This window comes from Cervus canadensis, chromosome 1 (genome assembly GCF_019320065.1).
Source record: "Cervus canadensis isolate Bull #8, Minnesota chromosome 1, ASM1932006v1, whole genome shotgun sequence".
In the NCBI taxonomy this organism is placed as follows: domain Eukaryota; kingdom Metazoa; phylum Chordata; class Mammalia; order Artiodactyla; family Cervidae; genus Cervus; species Cervus canadensis.
Window position 1 is genome coordinate 76,590,756 of NC_057386.1, and position 19,556 is coordinate 76,610,311.

The 19,556-nt window shown below is 43.9% G+C and overlaps 2 protein-coding genes across 4 annotated transcripts in view; one reads left to right on the top strand and one right to left on the bottom strand.

The window, feature by feature from the left end:
• MGST2 (microsomal glutathione S-transferase 2) overlaps positions 1 to 13,232 on the bottom strand; it is a 29,924-nt gene extending 16,692 nt beyond the window's left edge. Inside the window, exons 1-2 of one of the 3 annotated variants that reach the window (XM_043485988.1) lie at positions 13,009 to 13,215; positions 7,617 to 7,716 (exon numbers count right to left, since the gene is read on the bottom strand). In XM_043485988.1, the coding sequence (XP_043341923.1) occupies positions 7,617 to 7,716; positions 13,009 to 13,066 (158 nt within the window). In that variant the 5' untranslated portion in view covers positions 13,067 to 13,215. Of the gene's footprint in view, positions 1 to 7,616; positions 7,717 to 13,008 lie in introns of all 3 variants that reach the window. The other 2 variants (XM_043485981.1, XM_043485996.1) reach the window with 2 other exon arrangements.
• Positions 8,702 to 9,089, top strand: LOC122423575 (ribosomal biogenesis factor-like). The gene is made up of 3 exons (XM_043440799.1): positions 8,702 to 8,705; positions 8,771 to 8,907; positions 9,015 to 9,089. Exons 1-3 carry the CDS (start codon positions 8,702 to 8,704, stop codon positions 9,087 to 9,089), a joined length of 216 nt encoding a protein of 71 aa, XP_043296734.1.
• Positions 13,233 to 19,556: the final 6,324 nt, after the last annotated feature.

Sequence of the window (19,556 nt, forward strand, 5' to 3'; positions counted from 1 at the left end):
CTTCACAGGAGACTGAAGGGGCTCAGTGCTTTGGTCCAGGAGCACCAGAAAAGAACGCGCATGCCCTCGTGGGAATTTGCAGAGCTCAAGGGAGCCTCCCCTGAGAAAGAGAACAGGTAGCCAAGTAGGCTTGGGAATGGACTGGTTACCCAAGGGGCTTCTGCCCTAACCACCTCAGATAAAAGCTGAAATGGCTTCACTAACAATGAGACTACTCTTATCTGGTCAAGTTCATCCTAAATCTTAGAACCTAAGGCCAGAACTGGGCTAGTGCTCTGGAATATCCAAGAAGAAATTCAGGGAAGGGAGTAAGACCATTCTCGTTCATCCTAAATCTTAGAACCTAAGGCCAGAACTGGGCTAGTGCTCTGGAATATCCAAGAAGAAATTCAGGGAAGGGAGTAAGACCATTCTCGTTCACCCTTCCAAGAGAGCCCAAGACAACTATTTTTTGTTGTTGTTCAGTCGTCCGGTCATGTCCCACTCTTTGCGAACCCATGGACTGCAGCACATTACTGTGCCCATGATGGTATTTCATGGCTCCAAATCTCCCACCCCCACTCTAATATTGTCTATTATTTTTTGTTGTTGTTCAGTCGCTAAGTCACATCCAATGCTTTGAGACCTCAAGACTGCAGCATGCCAGGTTCCCTGTCCTTCAGTACCTCCCAGAGTTTGCCCAAATTCATATCCATTGAGTCAGTGATACTACCTACCCATGGCATCCTCTGCCGCCCGCTTCACCTTTTACCTTCAATCTTTCCCAGCATCAGGCTGCCAAAGTATTGGGGCTTAAGCATCAGTCCTTGCAATGAATATTCAAGGTTGATCTCCTTTATGACTGACTGATTTGATCTCCTTGCAGTCTAAGAGACTCTTAAGAGTCCTCTCCAACACCATAATTCAAAAGCATCAGTTCTTCGTCACTCAGCCTTCTTTATGGTCCAACTTTCACATCCATACATGACTACTGGAAAAACCATAGCTTTGACTAGACGGACCTTTGTCAGCAAAGTGATGTCTCTACTTTTAAATATGCCATTTAGGTCTGTCATAGCTTTCCTTCCAAGGAGCAAGCATCTTTTAATTTCATGGCTGCAGTCACTGTCTGCAGTAATTGGGAGCACAAGAAAATAAAATCTATCACTGCTTCCACTTTTTCCGCTTCTATTTGCCGTGATTATTTTTTAACCCCTCTCTGTTCTGCAATGATTAATCAAACAAAACACCTCTGACAAGGAAACTGAATTTGGATACTTACTTTGTAAACAGCAACTTAAGAGAAATATTTGGAAACGGTGTCCAGCTTTTATTTCTAGGACAAGAGCAGTACAGACATAGAAAAGGAAGAAGAGAGAAATAACTTGAAGGAAAATCAAATTTGTGAAAACAATGTGAACAAACATAGAACCAGAAGTGGCCCAAGAATTTAACCTGCTGAAAATCCAACACTCCCCAACAGGAATTTCTCAGATCAGATCATGAAAGACAAAGTGGGAAGATGCAGAATTTCCTCCCATAATCATTTTTATAAATAATATCTCCCAAAATTCAAGCATTAATATGTTACTGTCAAAAATTTAGCCTATCCATATACTCTTACCAGCTTCACTGGTGGCTCAGTTCGTAAGGAATCCACCTGTAATGCAAGAGACTGTCTGCAATGCAGGAGATCTGGGTTTGATCCCTGGGTTGGGAAGATCCCCTGGAGAAGGAAATGGCAACCCATTCCAGTATTCTTGCCTGGGAAATCCCATGGACAGAAGAGCCTGGTGGGCTACAGTCCATGGGGTTGCAAGAACTAGACACGACTTAGCAACTAAACCACTACTGCTGCTGCTGCTAAGTCGCTTCACTCGTGTCCAACTCTGCGACCCCATAGACGGCAGTCCCCCAGGCTCCGCCGTCCCTGGGATTCTCCAGGCAAGAACACTACTACTATACTCTTATTATTTTTCTATGAATCAACTTTTTAAAAATTATTTACTTTTAATTGAAGGAAAACTGCTTTACAATATGTTGGTTTCTGCCATACATCTCAACTTCTTTTTTACTCAAACAAGTGAGGAAAAAATGAAATTGTTCCCATTTGTGGTAGTGATATAAGAATACCACTTTCTAAATAAAAGATAAGTATAAAAACAAATTAAGTATGAAATAATAAGTAATTGTATGAAAATAAAAAGTTGTCAGATTCTCATTAGATGCTGTTAACTGCTTGAGATCCCCATGAACAGTATGTACAGGCAAAAAGATAGGACACTGAAAGATGAACTCCCCGGGTCGGTAGGTACCCAATACGCTACTGGAGAAGAGTGGAGAAATAACTCCAGAAAGAATGAAGAGACAGAACCAAAGCAAAAACAACACCCAGCTGTGGATGTGATGGGTGATAAAAGTCAAGTCCGATGCTATAAACAGCAATATTGTATAGGAACCTGGAATGTTAGGTCCATGAATCAAGGCAAATTGGAAGTAGTCAAACAGGAGATGGCAAGAGTGAACATCAACATTTTAGGAATCAGTGAACTAAAATGGACCAGAACAGATGAATTTAACTCAGATGACCATTAGCCACACTAACTTCCTTGCTAACCCACCAGATACATTCCCACTTAGAAGCTTTGCACTGGCTATCTCTTCTGTCTCAAAACCATCTTCCCTACATGTTGACATGGCTAACTCCTTCATGTGCTTAAGTCTTTGCTCAAGTGCCACCTTACCTGTCGGGTCTACACTGACCACCCTATTCAAATTGCAACCCACCCCAGCAACCCACACCCACGTGCCCATGCGATGCTTTTTCTTGTATTTCTTAACACTTAGCACTCTCTTGTACAACATATTCTTTTCTTAAGTTACTATCTCTTTATTGTTTATTTTCTGTCTTCCTTGGCTATAAGGTAAACTTCAGAAGGGCAAGGGTCTTTGTCTGAGTATCATATCCCGCTACTAAAATAGTACCTAATACATAGAGGTGCTCAAAAGATACTTAATGAATGAATAGCAAATAAAAATTAAAGACAATAGCTGGAATAGACAGAAGGAACTTGGAAGAAACAGTAATGATAAAGGAAAAAATTTTAAAACAATATCATTAAAATCCTCAGATATAAGAGAATAAACTGCATCTATGAAACAAAGGAATGATGTAACTGCAATAAGAACTAAAGATCAAAGGACAAAAATTAATTCTTAAGAATTAAATTCATATCTGAATTTTTGTTTAAAAAAGTCAATTAAGAGTTGGAAGTTCAAGGAATTCCCAGAAAGAATAAAAGTACAAGAAGATGAAAAACTCAAGATAAAAGAAGACTAAAGGAACAGTCCAGGAGGTCAACTTACAACTTATATATATTTTAAGAATGAAAGAATGGAGAAAAGAAGACAAAATTTAGGGGTAAATAATATTGAAGAATATTCAAGAATAGAAGGGCATGAGTTTTCAAGCTACAAAAAGTCTCCTCTAGGGCTCAGCATAAGGGCTTCCCTGGTGGCTCAGATGGTAAAGAATCTGCCTGCAATGCAGCAGACTGGGGTTCGAGCTCTGGTTTGGGAAGATCCTCTGGAGAAGGGAATGGCTACCCACTCCAGTATTCTTGCCTGGAAAATTCCATGGACAGAGGAGCCTGGCGGGCTACAGTCCATGGGATCACAAAGAGTCAGACATGACTGAGTGACTGTGAAGAAAAATACCTCTGGCTGAGTCAGCACAGCACCATAACATCTCAGGACAGGGATCAGGCCAAGACCCCCAAGCTTCTGCCGTTTCCAAACAAAGGATCAGAACAGCACAGAACACCTCGACAATAGCAGTGGAAATCAGATAACAATGAAACAAGGTTTTTGAAATTCTGAGGGTAAGGATTTTTTTTTTTAAGGTGAGGATATTTAACATCGAAATATATGCCTAACAAAGTCATCAATCAACTATGAGGCAGAATAAAGGCATATTCAGAAATGTCAAGACCTACCATTCCCCTTCTCTCAGAAAGTGCCTAAAGGGTATACTCCACCAAAATGAAAAATAAAAAATAAATAGCCTAATAGGAAATCCAGGAAACGGGGGATCCAGATCAGTAGTGCGCGTGCTAAGTCACTTTAGTCGTGTCTGACTCTGCGACTCTACAGACTGTAACCTGCCAGGCTCCTGCGTCTGTGGGATTCTTCAGGCAAAAATACTAGAGTGGGTTGCCATGTCCTCCTCCAGAGGATCTTCCCAACCCAGGGAAGAACCAGTGTCTCTTACGTCTCTTGCACCGGCAGGCAGGTTCTTTACCACTCACGCCACCTGGGAAGCCCTCAAATCAGTAGAGTACAAGGGAAATTCCTAGGACAATGACAGGAAATCCTGGGATGACAGCTATGTAACAGACCTAAAGTGTAACCTCCAGATTGGAGCAGAAAAATGGAAGATTCAAGCAGAAATGACTCCAAGCACAAATTAAGCACAAATGACTCAAAAAAAAAAAAAAACCCCTCCAAGGTATTACTTAATGTTTTTAAATGTATTAGAGGAGATTTTCAGCTCTGCTAAAGATATGGAGATGAAACTAAGCAAGCAAATAAAGAGACAAATATTAACCCCACATAAACAAAAAACTATACAAGAAGGAAAGGTAATCATAGTAAACTACTTGATTCAGCTTTGAACATTATTTACTTAATCACAATAACATAAACACTGGCTATTGATTTAACTTGATGAAGCGATATAACTTTACAGGAAGGATGAAGTGAGGAAAAGAAGAAACAGAGGAGCATGAAATTTTTTCTTCCATAAAAGGAAATCAATTGATAATGTCTAAAATTTCTGAGTCAATAAATAGCAGTGAACACATAGTATTCAAAAATATGGAAATAAATACCAAAAGTAGTTAAAAAAGAAAAAAAAAAGGAGTGCCAATGGCTGTCTCTGAGGATGGATTGGGGATAAGGAGAATTATTTGTTGTTACAAATTTTGTGATATTCAAGCTGGTTTTAGAAAAGGCAGAGGAACCAGAGATCAAATTGCCAACATCTGCTGGATCATCAAAAAAGCAAGAAAGTTCCAGAAAAACATCTATTTCTGCTTTATTGACTATGCCAAAGCCTTTGACTGTGTGGATCACAATAAACTGTGGAAAATTCTGAAAGAGATGGGAATACCAGACCACCTGACCTGCCTCTTGAGAAACCTGTATGCAGGTCAGGAAGCAACAGTTAGAAGTGGACATGGAACAACAGACTGGTTCCAAATAGGAAAAGGAGTACGTCAAAGCTGTATACTGTCACCCTGCTTATTTAACTTATATGCAGACTACATCATGAGAAATGCTGGGCTGGAGGAAGCACAAGCTGGAATCAAGATTGCCAGGAGAAATATCAATAACCTCAGATATGCTGATGACACCACCCTTATGGCAGGAAGTGAAGAAGAACTAAAAAGCCTCTTGATGAAAGTGAAAGAGGAGGGTGAAAAAGTTGGCTTAAAAGCTTAACATTCAGAAAACTAAGATCATGGCATCCGGTCCCATCACTTCATGGCAAATAGATGGGGAAACAGTGGAAACAGTGGCTGACTTTATTTTGGGGGGCTCCAAAATCACTGCAGATGGTGACTGCAGCCATGAAATTAAAAGATGCTTACTCCTTGGAAGGAAAGTTATTACCAACCTAGACAGCGGATTAAAAAGCAGAGACATTACTTGGTCAATAAAGTTCCATCTAGTCAAGGCTATGCTTTTTCCAGTGGTCATGGATGTGAGAGTTGGACTATAAAGAAAGTTGAGTGCCAAAGAATTTATGCTTTTGAAGTGTGGTGTTGGAGAAGACTCTTGAGAGTCCCTTGGACTGCAAGGAGATCCAACCTTAGTCCATCCTGAAGCAGATCAGTCCTGGGTGTTCATTGGAAGAACTGATGTTGAAGCTGAAACTCCAATACTTTGGCCACCTGATGTGAAGAGCTGACTCATTTGAGAAGACCCTGAGGCTGGGAAAGATTGAGGGCAGGAGGAGAAGGAGATGACAGAGGATGAGATGGTTGTATGGCATCACCAACTCAATGGACATGGGTCTGGGTAAATTCTAGCAGTTGGTGATGGATAGAGAAGCCTGGCGTGCTGTGGTTCATGGGGTCGCATAGAGTCAGACAGGACTGAGCAACTAAACTGAACTGATAAGGTTTGTAACCTCACTTTATTTTCAGACTACAAACATACATTACCTTGCTAAAAAAATAAATATTACTTTTGGGATGTGGGACATATCATCACCAAATCAATACTCTCCACTTGATATAAAGATTCAAAGGTTAAAAAAATAATAATAATAAAGATTCAAAGGTAATGGAAGTGACTTCCTTATCATGTGTTTCAATGTTATTTAAAATCATACCTTGGGTATAAAGTTTCAGCCATGTTAGATTAATAACTCTAAAAATCTAGAGTTGTACACCATTGTACCTCTAGTCAACAATAATGTACTATCTACTCAACATTTTATAACAGGGTAGAGCTCATGCTACACATTCTTACCACATTAAAAAAAAATTTAAGCATGTCTATGCACCTCTTATACTACCAGTGGTATTCATCATACTTTTAAGCCTAGGAACCAGTGTGTACCATGCTCGTTGGAGCAATTTGATGGACAAGAGACCAATGTTGTCAGCTCAAGAGCCAAGTCTGACCCAAACTTATTCAAGACACAATAAAAAGCCTGAATAATTCCATAATCATTATATAAATCAAATCTCATAGTTTAAAATTTTTTCACACAAAAAAATCAGGTCTAGATCATTTTATAGGCAAACTCGAACAACTTTGAAGGAACACACTCTTCCAATCTGACTCAAATTCTTTGAGAAAATAATTCTCTCATTCATTCTGTGAGACTAATATAATCTTGATATCAAAATGAGCAAGGACCATACAAAAAAAAAAAGAAAAATTATAGTCCAACCTCTCTTATAAACAAAGTTGAAAATTCCCAAAGTATTAACAAAAGACTCAAGCAATGCATAAATGGTGATATGTGCAATGTTTTTAAAAGCATTTGGTTGGGGGAATTAAATATAAAGGGAGACCTAGCATCTTGCATCAGGCAGAGTCATGGTGGAACATTCTGTGTGGATCTGAAAACAAGGAGCACAAGATGATCTTTAAAAAAAATACTAGGAATACAATGAAATAGCGTCCTTATTATTGCAGGTTTCTGGGTTTAGGAAATAGTCCATTGGCAGAGGATAATACTGACTTGCCTCTGCTTCAAAGTGGATAAGAAGAAATAAAGATTTTAGATAGAAAAGGGACAGCATAACTACTCCAACATGAGGCTACTGAACTCTCAGGGGGACCCCTCCAGGGTCTTGGACCAAACTGTCATGTTTAGAGACATATGGCAGTCCCTCCTCCGAGATTCCAGCTCCTTCCATGAATGGATCAGCTCAATTTGTACTGTGGGTGGGTAGAAACTCCATGCACTGACTACTTCAAGCCTCAAGGATCCTGAGAAGGGTCTTGGCCATAAAGAGTAGCTTGTTATAATGGCATATCTTCTCTGCGCATATCTCCCCTAATTAGGAATTTTATGTATGTGGCTGGTCCATATTCCGGAAGGGAGAAGCATTACTCACTGTGCACGAAATATTCTCTCAAAATCTGGTGACCCAGAGACTGCTGGGGGCGTAACTTTGTATTTCGATCTCGCCTTTCCTACCTGCATAGCAAAGTAACCTGCAAGTAAAAAGGAATGAACGTTAAAAATGCGGCACATCATTATTCATTAGTAAAATGCACGACCTACCTACTAAAATGTGAAAAATTTAAAAAGTTGGATCATACCAACTGAAAAAGGCAGACAGATGAGGATACAAAACAACTGAAATCCTCATACATCACTGGCGGGAATGTAAAATGGTACAACTGCCTTGGAAAACCATCTGGAATTTTTTAGTTAGACATATATTGAACATATGATTCAGTCAGTCCACAACTCGACATTTTCCCAAGAGAAATGAAATCATATGTCCATAGAAACACTTGTACACAGTAACAGCTAAAAATCAGGAACAGCTTGCTGACGGTTAACTTTATACGTCAACAAGGCTAACCGTGGTGCCCAGTTGTTTGGTCAACACCAGTCCAGATATTGCTGTGAAGATAATTTTTCAGAGGTGATGAACATTTACATCAGTAGACTTTGAATAAAACAAATTATCCTGCTATTGGCATGGGCCTTACCCATTCAGTTAAAGGCCCTAAGGGAAAAGCTTGAGGTCCGCCAAAGAGGAAGAGAGTTTTGCCTTCCTTTGGACCAAGACTGCAACATCAGTTCTTTTTTTTTTTTCTGCCACACCATGTGGCATGTGGGATCTTAGTTCCCCGAGCAGGAATCAAACCCATGTCCCCTGCATTGGAGCACAGATTCTTAACTACTGGACCACCAGGGAAGTCCCAGCAACTTCAGTTCTTGTTGCAATTTCCAGTCTTGCAACAGATCCTGCAAATTTCAGACTTTCCAGCCCCAACTGTTGTAAGAGCCAATCTTTTAAAGCAGATGGATGAGAGTGTGTATGTGTATCATATAGGTTCTGTTTCTCTGGAGAACCCTGACTAACATAAATGTCTATCAACAAGTGAGTGGATAAACAATTTGTGGTGTATCCATACAACAAGATACTACTCAACAATAAAAAGTAATGAACTACTAATAAACAACATGGGTGAATCTCAGAACAGCTATGCAGAATGAGGCGCGTGCAGATGGTGTCACCTGGAACTTGAGCAGCTTCACGAGAATCAGAGGCCAAGGACAAACTAAGAGAGCAGAAGTCCAGGCATGTACTCCACATAGTCAACCAAAAAAACTTTCAGGTTAAAGATAAAGCAAAACTAGCTACCACCGATCTTAAAGAGAGAAACACTGTGAGTGATGAAAAAGTTAACAGAGTGAATAAAGCTTTTGTGGATATACAAAAGGAAGCCACACACACGTCTCAAAGGGCCTTCCTCTTGAACCTCTGCAGAAACAGCTGATTCCTCAGCAAGGTCATGAAAACAAACCAGTTAATGTTGATGAAGCTACAAGTTTGATGGCGCAAGTGTAATACACTGGTGATGCATCAAATTCCCTCAAATGACCAATAATTTAAATGTTTTATACCAAAAAACTATGCTGAATGAAAGAGGCAAGACCCTTCCCCCTCAAAAAAAGGTACTACTGTATAAGGTTATTTGCACAAAGTTCTCAGAAATACAAATGAATTTGCAGTGACATAAAGCAGGTCAGTAATTGCCTGGAGATGAGGAGGGCAGGAGGTGAGGGGGGTCACAAGAAAACTTGGGGATGATGGTTCCCTATATGACTCAGTTTCCCTATTATGAAATAATTATGACTTTCTCATCCTTCATTTGCTGCATGGAAAATACATTAGATTATCAAGCCCTGATGCCTGGAATCACCTGCTTCTGATGATCAGTTCTATAACCTTCTTTCCTTTAGACCTACACTTCCTCCTTGTCGACAGTTATCACCACTTGTCCTCTCTCTCTCTCTTTTCACCCCTGAACTAACTTCTGGGGTCTCTTTATTTCTCTTCAAATTATTTCCTCCAGTTTCACTTTCTTACCAGTTCTCTCCAACACTACACTGGCCTCCCTTACTTCAGTACCTCAATATCCATTTCCTACTTGCTCATGTTTTAAACATAATTTCCTTTTCCACACCAAGTATGCAGCTCCAGTGTCTCACTGTGTGACAGGCTTAGGGACCACGTGTTTCCTCCTGACACATGGTACAATCTCCTCTCCAACAAGAAGTCAGTAAATATTGGACCTGGTCAAGTAAGGTTCTCACAGCTGGCCACCGCCCTTCCCCTTCATTCCCCTTAGAATTACCTTATAGCTTCTAAGTCCTGACAGCCCTGCAAATAAAGGAGAAGGCAATGGCACCCCACTCCAGTACTCTTGCCTGGAAAATCCCATGGACGGAGAAGCCTGGTAGGCTGCAGTCCACGGGGTCGCAAAGAGTCGGACACAACTGAGCGACTTCACTTTCACTTTTCACTTTCATGCATTGGAGAAGGAAATGGCAACCCACTCCAGTGTTCTTGCCTGAAGAATCCCAGGGACGGGGGAGCCTGGTGGGCTGCTGTCTATGGGGTGGCACAGAGTCGGACGCGACTGAAGCGACTTAGCAGCGGCAGCAGCAGCAGGATTTAAAAGCTATAGCTGAACATCTAAGTGTGTAGACACTTAGGACTGGCATCTTTCTCATTCAGACTGTAGTCATATCACTAAAGTCTAGGGGGCAGAGTGAAAATAAGAGTGGGATTGGGCATTAATGGTTTCCGACTCTGGGCTAAGCCTTGTCAAGGCATCATAAATCTGGAGAGACCAATGGCTCACGGCATCAGCTGGAAATCTGTCCATGGAGGGGAAAACTGAGATTTGGCCATCCTGGACCTTGTTACTGTTGCTTTTAACTGGGTCCACAGCCTCAGAGAAAACAGGAGTCAAGTCTCTTTGTTTCCATGTGTAAAATGGAAACAAAGAAAGTGTGCTTCTAGATTTATATCAGCAATCGTTTCCCTATGGGCTTCCCTGGTGGCTCAAAAGTTAAAGAATCTGCCTGCAATGTGGGAGACCTGAAGTCAATCCCTGGGTTGGGAAGATCCCCTGGAGGAGGGCATGGCAACCCACTCCAGTATTCTTGCCTGGAGAATCACCATGGACAGAGGAACCTGGTGGGTTACAGTCATGGGGTTGAAAAACCCCGTCCACCCTCAGGAAGGAGGACCCCATTGCACCAGCTCTAGTCCCAGGGAGTCTCATGTCAGGGCCTTCAGAGAGACCGTGGCTGTCACTGAGCAACATGACAAGGGTGAAAAGGCTATTTCACCCCTTTTTCCGGAGCACTTCCTTTTTATTTCCCTTCCTGTGAGTTGTTTAAAAACTACTTGACAATGAGCTCCTTTGGCTTTGACTGTTTTTTCCCTTCCCTCGCTCTCTCCAGGGGGACACGTGTATGCTGGGGAAAGTGAATCAAGACCTCTCGTCCTGCCCTGCCAGCCGCAGCTGGACTTCTTCACCGCACGGCTGCCTCTCGATCCAGCAGAAACTCCTCTCTGTGGGGAAGCGGTCAAGTGAAATGACCACGCTGGGTGCCAATGCTGGACCAAGCACCCTGGTGGCACCCCCTCCCAGGGTCCTGTCTAACATTCTTTGCTGAAGACCCTGAAGGACAGAATTTCCTGGCCAGGGGCACCCAGCTTGTAAGTGGCTGGACCAGAGGTTGTGAGTCTGTCTGTGTCCAGCCTTGCGCTGCTTCTGCTACAGCCCAGTGCTGTCCATCTCCATAAACACCAGGCTTCGGCTAAGCAATGAGTCTGGTTCTTCATGCCAACTGCCTCTCTCCCTTCCTCCCTGTTCTGTCTCCCACCCCTCTCCACTTGTCCACCGTCATTAAACATTCCTGGTCCACCACCAACCACCACTGGCCCAGTCTCCTCTTCCCAGCCCAGCTGCCTGAACTTCACACTGCAATTCACGCTGTCCCTGGCACCCGCCAGCAAACAGAGCCTCTGAGTGGGGAAGGCAGAGGCGGAGTCAGCCTGGGGACACGCATGGACCTGCCTCTGTGCCCTCTTCAGGGCCGGGACCTGGGCACACGCGCGGTGGATAGTGCCTATGTGTGGGTCTATGTGAACCAGAGCTTCAGACCTAAGTGATGCTTAGCTGGCAGTAAGCATTCTACTTTACTGTAAAAAAGAGGTCAATCAAACCACAAACTGTGTGTCTTAAAGTATGATGTTCTCATAAATTCACAAAAACAGACTCGCTGGCAGGTTTTCCTGTTGGGTGTGCGTGCAGGCTGGACTCAGTCCTAAACCATTGCGCCTCTGGAGCTCAGGGCCGAGCAGTCCACAGCTCCGCCCCATTTCCTGGTACAAGCACACTGGGGGAAATTAACAAAGGTGACTTGATAAAGAAGTCTTGCTTGCCAAGGCTCAGACACTTTCCCCCAGTTTGCATGCTAAGGAAGCATGTGCCTAAAATAATAGGAATTGAGCAAAAGTGACGCCAGAGGAGAAAAAGCCTCTATTCAAGCAGGCGATCAGGATACTGAATAATCCTAATGGGAAGGCACTTTAAAATTTAGAATGAACTGCTTAATCTGAAGCTCGTATTTTTGCAGGAACTTTTTTTGTGTGTGTACCTGATAACCATACCTGCCCTAGGCAGCTTATTTAGGAAACACAGGGCTCGAGAAATCACAGCCATGATTTGTAAGAAAGGTACAATGTTCCCTTTGGAACACTCCTAATTAATATTTAGAGCCCACTTGGCCCAGGTTCAGTCAAAGAGGGCTGTGGGTTGTAACCACAGATGATGCAGACTCTCTGGGCTTGCAGGGCCCACCATGGCCCCGTAGGGAGAACTTAGAGAGAACTAACCCCCAGAATGTTCTAAATCTTTGCCTGTCTCCTGGTGACCCTGGGTGCTCTGCAGGGCCCCCAGGCCCCCAGTAAGTGAGTACAAACCCCAAACCCTTCCCCGTCCCTCTAACACACACACACACACACACACACACACACACACACACACACACACACACACACACCAGGATGCTTATAAACCCCAAGCCCTTCCCCCTCCAACACACACACACAGACACACAGACACACACACATACACACACCAGGATGCTTACAAACCCCAAACCCTTCCCCGTCCCTTTAACACACACACACACACACACACACACACACACCCCAGGATGCTTACAAACCCCAAGCCCTTCCTCCAACACACACACACACACACCAGGATGCTTACAAACCCAAACCCTCCCCCTTCCAACACACATACACACACCAGGACACTTACAAACCCAAACCCTCCCCCCTCACTGTAACACACACACACACACCAGGACGCTTACAAACCCCAAACCCTCCCCCCTCCCTATAACACACACGCTCACGCACACACACACACACACACACCCCACCCTAGAACGCTTACTTTGCTGACAGGCTGAGAGGACAGAGAGTGCAGCCAGCAATATCGAATTCCCTGCCATCTTTCCCGGGGAATGTTCTGGTTCACAGAACTATTTGCAGAATAGTTCCTGTTAGAGGAAGGGCGACTTTTGATTTTGCAACGTTGACCTGCCTTATAGGGTCAGCTGAGCTGAGAAAAGGGAAAAAAAAAAAAAGAAGGAGGTTCAAACTGGCTGCGTGACCTTTGCTCTGGAAGAGGAATCAGGAAGGCAGGCGGGCCCAGGCTGTCAATCAAAGATCAAAGCTCTCGGCCTGGATCGGGCGCTGCTTCCCAAACCTGCTTCCTGTCCCTGAGCTCTGACCTCCGCCTTTAGCCCTCAAGCAGCAGCAGTACCCTGCAGTCAAACCACCTTCTCAGCCAACTCAAAAACAATCCCCAGTCCCTCTCTTTCAACCTCTGGGCCGCTTAGTCCCCTCCCTGGATCCAAGGCCTCCTAAGATCTTTCACACCTCCTGTGGAAAAAGAGAGCAGGTGGAAGATTTTATTTAATCCCATTGAGATTTACACAGCAATTTAAACTGATTGTAACTTTATTCCTTAGTAAATGACAGATCCAGGATTTGAACTCACGCACAGTTTCCCAAGGTGGCCTGAGCCCTGAACCAGGCTGCCTCCCACTGTCACCTCAACTCTCCCGTGATCATGCTGACCTTAAATTTTTTTGTTATAATTGACATATATCATTATTAGTTTCTGATGTATAACATAATGATTTGATACATGTGTATATTGCAAAATTATCTCCATAATAGGTTTTAGGTTCAGTTCAGTCACTCAGTCGTGTCCGACTCTTTGCGACCCCGTGGACTGCAGCATGCCAGGCTTCCCTGTCCATCATCTACTCCCAGAGCTTGCTCAAACTCATGTCCATAGAGTCAGTGATGCCACCCAACCATCTCATCCTCTGTCGTCCCCTTCTCTTCCCGCCTTCAATCTTTCCCAGCATCAGGGTTTTTACAAATGAGTCTGTTCTTCACATCAGGTGGCCAAAGTATTGGAGTTTCATAGGTTAGCGTCCGTTATGTTGAAACCTCACAACTCAGATTGGGACTTGAATCCCCTGTCTTTTCAGTGGGCTCACACTCCTGGTCTCAGGAATTTAATGAAGCTCAGGTTCTTTGTGTCTTATTGCAGAAAGAATTCAGGGAGAGATAAAATGATAGGTAAGAAGTGGAATCATTTAGACATCTCATGGTCAGTATGCAGTCCATTTCAGAAGATGAGAACAGCCTTGGGAGAAACACACTCCATCGTCAAAGTGTGGGCCATCTCAGAAGACGAGAGGCCCTGAAACATGGAGTGATTAGTTTTCATGGGCTGGGTAATTTCATAGGCTCATGAGTGAGAGGATTATCCCAACTATCTTGAAGGAACTGGGTCAGAACCCATTTTTGGCCTTTTATGGTTGTCCTTAGAACTGTCATGGCACTGGTGGGCGTGTCATTTAGCATATGCTAACGTACTACAATGAGCATATAATTGAGGCTCAAGGTCTATAATTCCCCTACATACAAACCTTCAAGTTGTGAACTTTCAAACATGAGAACATGGAGCTTACTAATAAAGACCTGATGGAATTGGAGGCAGAGAGAAGAGAGACAAGAGCAAGAAGAAGGAACAGAAGAACCAAAGAGATTCATGAGGAAGGGAAGGGAAAGGAGAATTTTTTTATTTGAGGAGGTATCTTTAGTTCCTGAGGCACAAGACCTGAAGGGATAGCAGTGCACGAAGCTTTCAGCAGCTGCTCAGCATGCAATCCGCTGCTACTGTGTCATCTATGGCGAGAGAAAAGAGCTATGACCCAGACATCACTGGACCATTTTCCCAAGAGAGTAGATACAGTTGAACCCAGCAAGGATCCAGGGCCTGTGCCGTCAACATCAGGTGTGAATGAAATTGCCGCTTGCCCTCCGTCTCCTATTGCTGACGACCCTTCAGCTCTACCATCTCCCACCCCTTCTCCCTCCTCCAGTCAATAACTCTCGCCTGCTCACTCGACGCCAGCCCCTGTGTGCCAGCTGTTGTTCTGTACTACTGGATTTTTTGAGTTTTTGAGTAAGATTTAAAATATCTTATTTATTTTTTATGTTTTTTATGTATCATTTGTATGAAAAGCATTATCAACCTATTACAGTGCAGTATCATATAACCGATTGTGTTAGGTACCTAGACCAGCTTTGTTGGACTTACAAACAAATTGGACTTACGAACGCACTCTCAGAATAGAAACTCGTTCACATGGAAGGGACTTACTGTACTGGAAGTCAAATCTTATACCACGTTGGGCCTCGTTGGTTCTAATCAGTTTCTGCGTATCCAATGGCTGTGTTGTTTTTCTAAAGATTATTCCCTGCCCCCTTCCCTCCTGCTTCAGCCTCACATAATTACAATTTTTCTTGTGCTGAGAACTTTTATAGCCTACTCTCTTAGCAACTTTCAAATATACAGTACAGAATTGTTACCTATAGTCTTCATTCTGTCCATTGCATCCCCCAGGACTTATTTATATTATCACTGGAAGTTTGTACCACTAGGATGTACATTCTGAGAAGGAAAAGGGCCCTTGAGGGAAAAAGTAGGTCAATATTTTTATGTAGTAAACACAGCACACACGGTCTCCACGCCAGTCCAGGGCCTCTCCATCGCCAGAGCAACATCCCACACCACCCGCTAGAGCTGTCCTTCCACAACTGGTGGCTTCTTCTGCAGAACCTATTCATCACAGCTCCTCCTCTCTGTCAACACAATTATTTCATTCTTTTCTTATAAACACGTTTTAAACACCTATTTATTATTTATTTGGCCGCACCGGGTCTTAGCTGTGGCTGCAGGACCTTAAGTGCCACATATGGACTCTTAGTTGCTGTGTGTGCAATCTAGTCTGTTGACCAGGGATCGAACCCAGGTCCCTTGCATTGGGAGCATGGAGTCTTAGCCACTGGATCGCCAGGGAAGTCCCTTGTTTTGCTCTTTATAAAGATTTAGCTTCCCTATTAGTCGCCCATAAAAAGGAACACATTTGAGTTAGTTGTGGTGAGGTGGATGAACCCTAGAGCCTATTACACAGAGTGAAGTAAGTCAGAAAGAGAAAAATAAATATCAGATATTAACGCATATATATGGAATCTTGACAGACGGTACTGATAAACCTACTTGCAAGGTAGGAAGAGAGGCACAGAGAAACACTGCTGGCCACAGTGGGGGAAGAAGAGGGTGACCAAACCGAGAGAATAGCACCGAAACATATACATGAATAATGTTACCGTCAGTCACTCAGTGGTGTCCTACTCTTTGCCACACCATGGACTGTAGCCCCTGGACTCCTCTGTCCGTGGGATTCTCCAGGCAAGGAAACTGGAGTGGGTTGCCATTTCCTCCTCCAGGGGATCTTCCTGACCCAGGGATCGAACCTGAGTCTCCTGAATTGCAGGCAGATTCTTTGCCATCTAGAGCTACCAGAGAAGCCGAAACATATACATTACCGTGTATAAAATAGACAGCTAGTGGGAAGTTGCCGTATAACACAGGGATCTCAACCCAGTGCTCTGTAACAACCTAGAGGGATAGGATGGGCTGGAGGGGTGGGAGGGAGGTAGAGAGGGAGGGGATATATGTATACTTATGACTGGTTCACGTTGTGTGCCAGAAACCAACACAACATTGTAAAGCAATTATCTTCCAATTCAAAGTTTAAAAATAAAAGGGGGATTTGACTTCCCGTGAAACAAAGATGAGGTCCCTTCCTTGTTCCACACTTCAGCTCACTTAGAGGGAGCCCAGCGCCCGTGGGAAAGCCAGTGTGTCTCAGCCCCACCGAAGCCAACACCTGGGCTCCCAGCCCAGACACTTAGGGATGACACACCCTCGGTCAGGAGTTGAAACTCACTTTGATAAGATGGGCCAATGAGATCTGGAGGGAAATTTAAATGAGATAGGGCTGCTTTAAGGATTGATTTATTCATAGGTAACACTTATAAAGTACTTAAAAACAGCACACGGTGGGTTCCTGCCGGCATTAGAGCCGGCCTTCTCTGCTACCAACAGGCCCTCAGCAGAGACAGAAAACGTACCAGCATCCCACGGATGCCCAGAAACAGAATGATCACAATTATCAAGGACCATAATACTCCTGACAGAAAACCAGCCCCGGTAAGGATTTCCAAGTGCTTAATGTTTATTACATTCTCTTGCTGAAAGTCCTGACCGATTCTTCAAAGCTCAGATAAACCACACTTGAGAAGTTATGCCCCAACCTACACTTGGCAAACATCTAGGGAACTGTAGCAGTCCTGCAAAACATTTTCTCCCCCTTCAGAAGCCGTAGACTCCGCTCTGTGGCCCTGGGTGTGGAAACCAAGCTACAGAGGGCCGCGGCGTTTCCCCGTCGAGGAGACCTTTGCCCTGGGATGGGCAGGGTGCGGGCAGAGGGTTACAGTCCCTTACATCAAGCCTGGGGCAGAAACTGCCAGTTATCCAGCACCTGGATGTCCCATCCGGGCTCAAAGACAGAAACAAAAGGGGAGCAGAAAGGAGAGGAAGCTAAAGACCAGTCCCGGGGGTTGCGCAGTGAAAAGAACACAAACTTTGAGCTAGTGATCTAGGCTCACATCCCTGTATGGTGTTGTTGAGTTGCTAAAGGTTCCCCAACCTGTTTTCTCAAAAGGAAACAATAGGCCCAACCACACAGGTCCCTCAGACCGAGTAACGAAATAATGTGCAGGAAGCAAACAGCTTAGAACCTGGCACGTGGTAGGGCGCCCACGAGGTCTCTCTGGCATCCCCCCCACGCCCTCAGGCCTGGTGGACTCACAAGAGACAAGATCTATTTGTCAGGAAGGCTTGGGTACAAAGCAGCGATGATCAAGGAATACTGATCCAATGATCAGTATTATAATTATATAATATCAGTATTATAATTTCCCGGAAGAATGGAAACAGCACTTGAATTGCTTCAAAAACAGCTTTTGACAGTTACAGGAGGTCTGAACCTGAGTTGTCTAAATTTTCCATAAATCTTCGGAAAGGATAAAGTAACGCAGAATCCAGAGACTGGGGAGGGGAATTGGAAATTCCCACAGACAATCCCCAGCACAGGCAGCCCTCCACACACACACACACACACACACACACTCACGCCCTACACACCCACATATTCATAAATACACACTAACACACACATATAATCACAGACTCATATATACCCACTCAGTCACACACATGCACATTCTAACCTCATGTCCCCGAAGGGGATTTGTAAACTGAATGTTTGGACCCCAGGACACATATGCTCACAAAAACAGCAAGTGGCATTGTTTTCACGTGGCCTCAAGTTAAAGAAAAATTTAACCCGTAAGTGAAAATTTTAACCTATAAGCCAAAATGTTAACCCATGCTGCATACTGGCAACTGAATAACAACCGCAGAAGGAACTAACATTTTTCATTTGTCTCTTTTGTTTAATAATTATTAATTAAAAAAAAAAAACGAAGTCGTATTTGAAATGCAGTACGTTTAAAAAGGGCGTTGGCATAAACTCCCTGCCCCACCCCATGGAGAGGAGTCAGGCTCCCTGTGGGCTCAGAGCTGGCTTCATCAACTTGCTGGGAGCAGAGCAGCAAGAGGTAGGGGGGCCCTGGGCCCAGACGGCTGGTGTGGGCCTCAGTGTGATGGGGGCTCTGATGTCCTCCATCCCAGATCCCCATTCCACTCAATAGAAAGGAAGTTTTGAGCAGGTGCCAGGCCCGCTGTAGAACTGTGTCTTAATTACTCTTAACTTACTCTGCTTAACCAGCAATGAGCACATGTCTTGTTGCCATTTTTCAGATGGAGAAACTGAGGCTCAGGGGTGAGTGACTTGCTCAGGGTCAGTACAACCCCCAGTCCTGTTGCTCCCAAAGCCTTTGTACTTCACTTTGCCTGCACACTGGAATCACCTGGGGGTCATTAAAAATACTGGCCCTTAGCTCCCCCCTCACACAGCGATTCTGATTTAATTGGTCTCTGGTTTGTCCTAGGCACCTGAACTTTACATCTATATATATTTTACTATATAATTTATTTATTTGGCTGCACCAGGTCTTAGTTGTGGCACTCGGGATCTTCAATCTTCACTACGGCATGCAGGATCTTTCAGTTGGGCATGCCAACTCTTAGTTGCAGCATGTGGGATCTAGCTCCCAGACCAGGGATCAAACCCAGACCCCCCTGCATTGGAAGCCTGGAGTTTTAGCCAGTGGACCACCAGGGACGTCCTGTACCTGAACTTTTCAAAAGCTCACCAGATGATTCCAGTGCACAGCCAAGATGGAGAACCACGGTCTTAAACACTGTGGTCCTTACGACCCACTACCATCACCTAAGGTGATACGAACATGCAGATTTCTAGGCTTCAGCCAGGATCCATTATTGAGCATGGATTTCATGTTGGTTAAGCATGCACGGCCTCACATACTTTACACAATACTGCTACGAAGTTGTAAATTATTCTCTGTTCACAGATAAGGACACTG